Here is a 10,217-nt window from a genome sequence, read left to right on the forward strand (position 1 = left end):
AATCATTTTTCAATTTTAATTAATTAACATCCACGTACACCGAACAATTATTCCTTTTATCCAGAGCATTCACAGTGGGCTTCTTAAATCACCTATTTAGACAAATTTTAGGGAGAAATCGTAAAAATGCAACTCCAACCACGCTCCCTCTCCACCTCCTAAAATATGGAGTCCTCTAGGAGCTCCTAAATCTGAGAAGAGAAAAATAACTTCTAGTGACTTCCTATAATTTAATGCTGTTTTATTGAATGAGTATTTCAAACTTTTATTTAATGCTAATTGTTTTTTATTTATTTTTTTAATATAGATGGACCAATAAAAAAGAGTTTTAGCATTTATAACTCTCCAAATTAAGGAGTCTGGTTGGAGTTGAAATTTTTTAGAGATCTCTTAAAATAGTTTTCTTATATTTTTAGTTAAGAAATAGAGAGTATAATTGTGGATGCTTTGATAAATTCAAAATAAAGTAAGTCACTTCTCCATGTTCCTATAAATTTCCAGACTTTTCTTTTCTACCGACTCTTGTTGGAATCATTTTCGGAGTCGGAGACAAAATATAGGATTTTATAGTCGGCTGATCTTCCGTATATAAATCACCTCCCCTCTTCATCTTCTCCACACAATTCTCTCAAAGCCTTTTTAAATCGCTCCTGAAATTCTCTCTTCTAATTTCCTATTCGATTTTTTTTCTTCTGAGATTGACAATCATGCAGGTCTTCGTCAAAACCCTAACCGGCAAGACAATCACTCTCGAGGTGGAGAGCTCTGACACAATCGACAACGTCAAGGCCAAGATCCAAGACAAGGAGGGAATTCCCCCCGATCAGCAGAGGCTCATCTTCGCCGGCAAGCAATTGGAGGACGGCAGAACCCTAGCCGACTACAACATCCAGAAGGAATCAACTCTTCACTTGGTTCTGCGATTGAGGGGTGGTATGCAGATCTTCGTCAAAACCCTAACCGGGAAGACCATAACCTTAGAAGTCGAGAGCTCTGATACCATCGACAACGTGAAGGCCAAAATCCAAGACAAGGAGGGCATCCCCCCAGACCAGCAGAGGTTGATCTTCGCCGGCAAGCAATTGGAGGACGGCCGCACCCTTGCCGACTACAATATCCAAAAGGAATCGACTTTGCACTTGGTTCTCCGATTGAGAGGTGGTATGCAAATCTTCGTCAAAACCCTAACCGGGAAGACCATAACCCTAGAAGTCGAGAGCTCTGATACCATCGACAACGTGAAGGCCAAGATCCAAGACAAGGAGGGCATCCCACCAGACCAGCAGAGGTTGATTTTTGCCGGAAAGCAATTGGAGGACGGCCGAACCCTCGCCGACTACAACATCCAAAAGGAATCGACTTTGCACTTGGTTCTCCGACTGAGAGGTGGTATGCAGATTTTCGTCAAAACCCTAACCGGGAAAACAATTACTCTGGAGGTCGAGAGCTCCGATACCATTGATAACGTGAAGGCCAAGATCCAAGACAAGGAGGGTATCCCCCCAGATCAGCAGAGGCTTATCTTCGCCGGTAAGCAATTGGAGGACGGTAGAACCCTTGCGGATTACAACATCCAAAAGGAGTCAACTTTGCACTTGGTTCTGCGTCTGAGAGGTGGTATGCAGATATTCGTGAAGACCCTTACAGGGAAGACAATAACTTTGGAGGTCGAGAGCTCTGATACGATTGACAATGTGAAGGCGAAGATTCAGGACAAGGAAGGCATTCCTCCAGATCAGCAGAGGCTGATCTTTGCTGGGAAGCAATTGGAGGATGGAAGGACTCTGGCGGATTACAACATCCAGAAAGAGTCGACTCTTCATCTGGTGCTCAGGCTTCGTGGTGGCATGCAGATTTTTGTGAAGACCCTGACTGGGAAGACCATTACTCTGGAGGTTGAGAGCTCTGACACTATTGACAATGTCAAAGCTAAGATTCAAGACAAGGAGGGGATCCCACCGGACCAGCAGAGGTTGATCTTTGCCGGGAAACAGCTTGAGGATGGTCGTACCCTTGCAGATTATAATATCCAGAAAGAGTCTACTCTCCATCTTGTCCTTCGTCTGCGTGGTGGTGATTTCTGAGTTAGTCCGTTGGTTTTAGTTAGTTTGTTGGTTATAGTTTGTGTTCTCTAGTGATGGTGGTGAGATGATTATGGTGGTGTGTTGTGTTGTGTTGATTGGCCGGAGGGCCAATTTAGTATGTAATGTTTTTGGGTTTGTGGATGGGTTCCTATATTTTCCGATTGTTTAAACTCAGTTTCGTATTAGTAAAGTAATTTTAGTTCCGTAAACTCCGTATTCAATTCCTTTCTTTTTAGATGTGTTGTGGTTGTGGATGCAAATTTGCTTTTTTTTTCTGTGTCTTTAATATCTGCCTTTCGATCAATGTTTTTGGATTCTACTTGAACTTCACCATATTTGTGTCCCTATCATGGTTGTGTGTGATTTGCTAATGAGCATTGTTGATTTTCTTATCTAGAAGAAAACCAGATCATAGAAAACAACTGACATTGCCTCTCATGGTGAGTTAGTTTTATGAATCATTGGTCCATCAGCTAAAGATCCCTTTTCTCTTTTGTCCGCATCCCATGAATGCAAATTGTCACCAGTACTCTTCATGATAGAAGGATGCCCATGAAGGTTGTCCTGGAAGTTTTGAGATTGTGATGAGGCAAATATATCACTCAAGAGTACTAGGTGCCCATTGGTAGAGGTAACTTCTTTCTGGCAATCTTCTGCGCTGTTGGTCGTCCTAAGTCTTTAACAAACAACATCAAGCTTTCTCTGTAACCAATATCCTGCTGATTCACCTACACAGAAAATTGACTGTTCTCATGGTAGTTTTTGTGACATCAATCAATGAAACATAAATGAAAAACGACATTAGTTTTCTTAGCCTTGCGGGAAATTTGGCATTAAGTTATCGAGGACCAACGAGATGTATGTGTAGATAAAAAACACGAGAAAAGAAGACTGACATGCTCAACTTGTTTCAAATTACTAGATAGTGTCAAACCAGTTGAGTCACTCTCATTGAGGTAAGATGTCCAAGGTCTATATATGTACAGTGTGGATCTGCTTCAAATGATCTAGATTTTCTACCATCGTGAGTACCTATTATTGACAAACACAAAGTTCCAAATTCTGACTGAAAATAGATAGGGCATATCTAGATTTCATGATAAATTTGAATTCAGATTGTGTATCATGGAAAACACAAAATTGAAAGTAAACATAAATCTAGGTCAAAAACCATTTGTCATGTACATAACTCAGTGTGCTGGAAGTTTGAACTTTTGATGACTTCAGAATTACAAAGTTGCCATAAAACGTAACATATATTTTACTTCTTACCAGAAAGTACTCTGCTCTCTTGCATCAATAGTGCCAGAGCACACAGTCGTTACTTGACATCTTCTGATATTTGATGAACCACAAAGTGAGCGTGGAATAGCTTTAGACGATTCAGCTACCTTCATGCTAAGGGATTTCATGTTTGTAGCAATTTTAGGATATGTGCTAGAAGCTACCCTCCCAGCTTCACCTTGTGCCCTCCTACCACTTCTTTGTCTTGTCTCTGAGAATTCTAATTCAAAGTTCTCAGGATAGGTTTTCAAAACATGAAATACCTTCTTAGTTAGCTCATGTATGGCACAAGCCTGTAAAAACGAAGAGGTTTCATTCACTTGATGGACTTTATTTAGATTTTCTAGTTGGAGAATTAGCATACCTGTCTAAAATAAATGGCAGCTATAGAATTAAAATGCATTGCATTTTCTGTTGTTAAGAAAGGCGTCATGCTGCAAACAGTTCATTAATTATCCGTTAGATGACAAATTTGGTGTGGCGTCTGTGTGTATGGGCAGGATTTGTTGGACTGTAGGCCAAGTTGTGCCTGGCAGGCCCCCTGTTTGTATGCATCTCAATATTTGACAGGATAATCTAGTTTCTAAATACTAAAGCTTTCAAATGTTATGTCTTTTTCTAGCTGTGTGCTTGTATTTCATTATTGGTGTTGAATGTCTTCTGTAATTATATTTGAATTTCAGCAATGTTGGACATGGTGGGTGGTTTGTATTCTTAGTTTTGAGATTAACTTTCCCCTCTCAAGAAGCCAAATTGCTTAGCTTGGGGCTTCTGCTGTCACTCAGATTTCGGTTGATTCTTTCAGATTTTCAAACTCTGCTCCAATTAGAAGCCTAGCAATGCATGTCAATTTAATATGTCCATGATATTTATACTGTGAAATTTTAAGGGTCTCTCTTCAACTGCTGTTTGGATGGGTTTTGGCTTGGAGAACCTTGATCTGGGGAAGCAATCAACTTGTTTTCTTATCCGATAAGAGACTATTCTGGTCTAATCTTGAAGTTATTGGTTATGTGTGAATTAGTGAGTTTCGTTAGTAACTGTTGTTGCTGGAAGTCTTTCAGTTATGTAAAATTTCTCTCTGAGCCTTCCTGGTTTCTGTTCAATTGTGTTTTATGCACTGATTTCTGTTCAGTGATGCAAAGTTAACTCTTATCTCTTTATTTTTGCCTTCTTTCAGTTTGGTCTTAAAAGTGTTCTACTTGGAGAACCTTGAACTGGTGAAGCATGCACAATCATGAGGTTATTGGTGGTGTTGAATTGCTCATGAACATTGTTGATCTTCTTGTCTTGAAGAAAGCCAGCTAATATAAAACAGATAGACTTTGCTTCGAATGGTATGATAAATTTCAGCACTTCTGTTGTGGCTTAAATATGTGCCCTCGCAAGAATCCGATTTGGCTGTTGTCACTTGGATTTCTTTCAATTCCCTTAGCTTGATTTCTGTTCTTGTTAGAAGAATTTATGCCAAACGTGAAAAAGGAGTGTGGTTGAGCAATACTCTCTGACATTATTTTTCTAGCTTAAGCACAAATGCTGATATCTGTTGACTGGGTTGAACCAGTGAATTCAATACTTAACTTCAAAGTTTTTGACATTGTGAAATTGAAGGGGGCTCTGTTCCCAACCTTGATGATCAAAATTACCTGTTCTTGATGATGCATAAAACAGTAGATTAACTTGGTTGCAGTAGATGATTACTCTTTTTAGTCCTAATGTTGAATTTAAGATTCTGTCATTCCATCTTGGTGGTGATTTGCTGAGTTCCTGTTGATGCTTTCTTGCTTTGTTTTAGTTTTTTTGGTGCATTCGTAACGTCTTCTTCAAAGGTGCTTGCATATTGGCATATGAAGTTCTTAAATTGGGACATTGATTATACAGATGGTTTATTTTCAAAAATATCAACTTTGAGTTACAATTGTACAACTAATGCTTATCTAGCAGAGTGTCATCATTTACAGTGACCTCATTGGAAAGCTCATCGAGCTTTAGTGTTCATTGCAGTGTTACATGCCGCCTATCATTTACTTTCAATCTCTCAACTCCTTTCTGATTTCTCAAATGTGAATTCTGCTGAATGAATTTGAATTTCATGTTGACTCCGAGAACCATAACCAGCTTTCAGATTGTTCATTGCGTTAGATTCATGTGCACTAATCTCTTCTTCCTGGCCATGGCTTCTACCTTGGTTAGACCAAGATAGATCATCTTGGTGAGGAGATGGCGAGGAGTTTGGACCGTCGGCATCAAAATAAGACATTCTCTGCAATGTGTGCGCACTGTCAACGTCGTGTTCGGATTGATAGTGTCGCAGCAGATGGACAGGGGACATGGAATGCAAGGGAGTGCCTGGTACACTGGTTGGACTATTCTTGTTGTGTTTTAAGTGCTTCTTCGCCGAGAGGTGCCATTTTTTGATAGCATTTGCCACTCTGTCGTTAAAGATGGTAGGCTTCATAGTTGAACCCATCTGTTTGTGCACAGCATGTATAGTTAGAACTCAGTTCATCAGTTCATATTTCCAAGTTTTTAGCATCTAATTTTGCATAATTGGCACCATTTTTACCTGTGTTACCAAGGCATAAAGAGGAAGAGTTACATAGCTGCATAGTATTTGTATGATGACCCTGCACAAAATAACATGAATCAATGGACTTTTGGTAAGTTAAATTCTCATAATAAATTGGTTTCTCTTCAAGTTACAAGTAAGGAGAAACTCACCCCATTGATACTCTCAAAATGACGTCTTCCAACTTCTCATGGAAGCAAGACTTCAAGCCAAATTCATACTGTAAAAGAAGAAAGATGAAATCAATTGTGAGCTTTTTCTGGATGAAGCAAATCAGAATGAAACTAAATATGGGTTTAAGTTTACCTACCCAAGTCCATGCAAAGAAAGCAAGTTGAAATGCATTCTGTGAGGTGAAAAAGAAAGAAAACAGAAGAGAGTCAGAAAAATAAGAGGTAAAAAAACATGCAGAAGATATATAAAGTGAACCCAAGTGGGAAGAATTGAACCTGAAAGAGAACAAAGTGGATGAGATAGAGAATGAGGCGTGGGTTGTTGAACCAGAAGAGATGGTCACCAGGCTCAACCAATGGGGTGCCCTTAACAACTTCTCCCCTTTCTTTCAACTTGAGGCCCATCTTGGTTATGATAACTTGAAGCTTTGTCCCTACTAATAAGATCATCTGCACAAGCCATATTTTTATGAATTAGTAGATATTTTAATCATATAAATATCCATCTTGTCTTGGAGGGACCTTGGAATTTGAAGAAAGGAATTGGATGGTGATAATTGGTGCTTACAATCAATGGAAGAAAGGGCAGCCACAGATAAGAACGGGAGCCTGGAAACAACAAAAACACATTATTAAGAAACCAAATATGTCATATATTTTTATAATGTGAAGCAGAATGTTTTTCCATTATAATAATTGTAAATTTCCCATTAAAGGGTTGGAGGTAAATCAATTTTTTTTAATCATGAAAAAACAGAAGGTTAGCAACTTAAATTTGAGGGCATAGTTAAGTAAAACTAGTCTCTCCGCATGTGCTCCCCATGCACGAGAGACATAGTCAAGTAAAAACAAGGGCTTACTTACCATGGGTATTAGACATCAGGAACACTACAGCAAAGAACCAGATAGTTGGGCTGCAAGTGTGGAAAGAAATTGTCAAGTCTCAGAACCATTATTTTGAAAGTTAATTAAAAGTCATTAGTCTTCCATACGTGCACACCACAGTGCGTAATTAACGGATTGGCTTGAAATTCTAAGTACAGTGAGCACTGATATAACCCACCTGATCCCAACCACAACCTTGAAATCTTCTTCAAGTGACCTGTTAATGTACTTTTGGAAATCAAACTTGGCTTGGCTCTGAGGTGCCAAATGTGCCTGCAGATAGAGCAGAAGCAATATTATATAAGTTTTTATGCAGAAACCACAACACATATAGATATATTTGACTTTGATTTGTATAGAGAGAACTTACAATGATAAATCCATGGCGCAGAGTCAGGTAATCAACCTTGGGCACAGATCTCACAAACTGTCTGAAGAAGCAAACCTGCAATTTTGTTGATTAAGAGAGGAACATGAATTAAAATCAAATAAAAGCCAAACAGTTGACATGTACATTATGGTACTTTGTTTGGTAAAGAAAAAGTCATGGGATTTTTCAGTACTTACAATCCATAAGCTGATGGGAGACCGGCTCCAAAAGCTCAAGTGTCTTCTTCCAAATGATGTGTCTCTAGCAAATCTGAATCTTTCTGGGTCTACAAACACAAATTCAAGCACATCCCCCATTAATTAATTAATTAATTACCTTTCAGTAGGTGATTCACTCTAGCTATAATTATTTTTTATTTTTTTTATAAAGGTGGTAAGGATAATTGTTAGAAGACTGCTGGCTGCTGGTCAAGTAATCAAATTGATACGTGTGGAAATAATGAAGTAAGCGTACCATGTGAGAACTGGTAATCAGCTGTCCTTGTTTCAGACTCCCATATTTTCCACCTCCTCATCTGCAGACAAAATTTGAAAATAATTATTAATCTAAGAGAGACAGAGAGAAAATGAGAGAGAGAAAGAGTCAGAGTTGATACCTTTGCTCTGCCCAAAACCAGAGTGATTATGCAGTATAGCACGTGGAAGACGGCTAGCACGAAAATGAGTATGTGAAGTTGGTGGATCCCGTAAAATGACACAAATGGAACTTTGTTCTGCAGAAAAAAAAATATATACTTCTTGAGCTAAAAGACTAAATTCATCTAAATTTTGCATGAACAAAAAGATATGCTTTCAAACTTAGTCCTATATTAATTAACATCTCCATGCCAACTAGGTTCATGTTAGATTTGAGTAACATTTTCTTGTCAAACAATTTTGTAAGAATAATTCGAATAATAATTATCTAGATTCACCATCTAACAATATAACATAACAAATTATATATATCCGTTTTCTATATACACATGTATACCAACTTGGCATATTTTATAAAAAGCAGGGAGAAATATTCAATGTACCTTGGCCGCACATTTGTCCTTTCCAGCAGCGGCTAAAACCCGCCGGGCTCCCGCACCGGCGACTGAGAGAAGCCGTCTGCGGTCGCCTCCATCTGAAGAAGAACTTTTGTCTTTATCATCGTCTATCTCTTCCTTCTTACTACATGGGTGCCAAGTGGCACCAACAGCCTTTGATATACAAATATCCGAAATAGGTCCTTGCCCTACTGTTAGGAGCAACGACAGGAACCCCAACAGCATGAGCTCTGACTTGATCTTCTCAAGTGCTTCATAGAGAGCTCGCTTGTGTTTCCTTGTCAACCACTGCAGAGGTGCAAAAACAAACCCCACCCGATCAGTCAGATTCATTCATAAACCAAAACCCAATTATATTATCTGGTTTTAATTAATATTTACGCACCTTTCCAATCAAATGAATGACATATTCGATGAGGATTGAAATCAAAACCAAAACAAAGCAAACAAGAGCAACTGCCCAAGTTGGTGTTTCCTCCAAAGATCGTCCTTCTTTTCCCCCTGCCATTCTAATTAAATTGGTATAAATGAATAAGCATGTAGATTAACGTAAATGTATATATAGGCTTGACGTTCAAATCTTCAATGGGATGGGATGGGATATAATCATATAACAAAATGGAGGACTTGAGACTTTGACTGAGTTTGGATTAACAAATGTGGCATAGAAGAAAAGTAGAAAGAGACTACTGTATATTCGAAAGTTGGAAAAGGGAGAGAGAGAGAGAGAGAGAGAGAGAGAGAAGGATCATGGAGCTTGAGATTGTCTTAATCTCTATATATCGATAAAATTGCCAAGAATATGTGACTCCAAGCATATATTGTTTGACCGTTTACCATAAGGCTTTTGTTTGCACATGGTCATAATAACATCATAATTCAGACCTCAAAAATTTAACAATGTAATTTTTTTTTTAAAAAGAAAAAAAAAAGGAAAAAAAAAAAGAAAGGAAGAAGATTAATTTGTTGGTGCGGACAACTTTGTGTTTTTCTTCTTCATGTGAATATACATCATAATCGTATTCTGGTGAGGATCTTAAAATATGCATGCGTAACCATGCAACTTGCAAATTATATATATATATATATATATATATATATATGCCGGTTTCTAGCCGTGGCCTTTGATCGACGTGCAAAGTCCATTGGGAGCGGGGGCCAGTTCTAGATGAAAACCATATCAAGATTATTATATTAATAAATACGTATTTTATATGTATATCTTTTAACTCCTATCTATTTCCATGTGATAATTAAAAGACACAGAATGCTGACTAGATAATATTTGTATTCCAGCATGTAATTTAACGTTAGTATGGAAAAGTTATGTAGGTATATAATTAGCCTCTATTATTTCATATTTGGAATCACTCCGCAAGTGGGGAATTCAAAATAATACCTCTGCTTTATGCAATATGATGTAAGCAATATTTTTAGGGTTCCACCACGTTAGTCGGTCGGAATTATTAGTTTTTAGTTTAGTGATATTTTTATGTTTTTAATATTATAATTTGTTATGGATCATTCGGACTTGGAATATAAGCACACAATCAACACAGAAAAAATAAAAATTAAAAAGAGACGCAAGAAAATTAGAGAAATTGGAAAATGAAGCAAAACGTTTGCTTGGGGAAACAAAGCGTGATGAGTGGGAACAAGACCTTGAAAATAAAATGGAGTTGCGGTTTGACGAGGGTGGGTGGTTGACTGACCCTCTGCGTGCTGTGGTAAATTGTGATCATCGTGAAGGTGACGCTTAACTGTCTCATCTCATCCACTGCCATTGATTCGTCCATTT

At 38.1% G+C, this 10,217-nt stretch overlaps 2 protein-coding genes across 2 annotated transcripts; one reads left to right on the top strand and one right to left on the bottom strand.

The window, feature by feature from the left end:
• On the top strand, positions 497-2,301 carry LOC18772021 (polyubiquitin). The gene has a single exon (XM_020566058.1). It carries the CDS (start codon positions 708-710, stop codon positions 2,082-2,084), a length of 1,377 nt encoding a protein of 458 aa, XP_020421647.1. The 5' UTR covers positions 497-707; the 3' UTR covers positions 2,085-2,301.
• Positions 5,209-9,385, bottom strand: LOC18774032 (MLO-like protein 6). Its single transcript, XM_007208227.2, has 14 exons — positions 8,805-9,385; positions 8,405-8,707; positions 7,982-8,098; positions 7,840-7,900; positions 7,563-7,651; positions 7,366-7,440; positions 7,174-7,268; positions 6,975-7,024; positions 6,679-6,719; positions 6,387-6,560; positions 6,248-6,283; positions 6,090-6,157; positions 5,935-5,995; positions 5,209-5,838 (listed from the first exon to the last, which is right to left on the bottom strand). The coding sequence occupies exons 1-14, from the start codon at positions 8,925-8,927 to the stop codon at positions 5,407-5,409; spliced, it is 1,725 nt and encodes a 574-aa protein (XP_007208289.1). The 5' UTR covers positions 8,928-9,385; the 3' UTR covers positions 5,209-5,406.

The sequence above is a fragment of the Prunus persica genome, chromosome G6 (genome assembly GCF_000346465.2).
Source record: "Prunus persica cultivar Lovell chromosome G6, Prunus_persica_NCBIv2, whole genome shotgun sequence".
Lineage (NCBI taxonomy): Eukaryota > Viridiplantae > Streptophyta > Magnoliopsida > Rosales > Rosaceae > Prunus > Prunus persica.

What these genes read in the sequence shown, in the direction of transcription:
- LOC18774032 (XM_007208227.2), bottom strand. Translation starts at nt 8,927, where the DNA reads ATGGCAGGGGGAAAAGAAGGACGATCTTTGGAGGAAACACCAACTTGG. An exon ending in TCATTCATTTGATTGGAAAG is followed by an intron (nt 8,708 to 8,804) that starts GTGCGTAAATAT and finishes GCACCTCTGCAG; the next exon opens with TGGTTGACAAGGAAACACAA. An exon ending in CTTTCTTTGCATGGACTTGG is followed by an intron (nt 6,158 to 6,247) that starts GTAGGTAAACTT and finishes CTTCTTTTACAG; the next exon opens with TATGAATTTGGCTTGAAGTC.
- LOC18772021 (XM_020566058.1), top strand. Translation starts at nt 708, where the DNA reads ATGCAGGTCTTCGTCAAAACCCTAACCGGCAAGACAATCACTCTCGAG.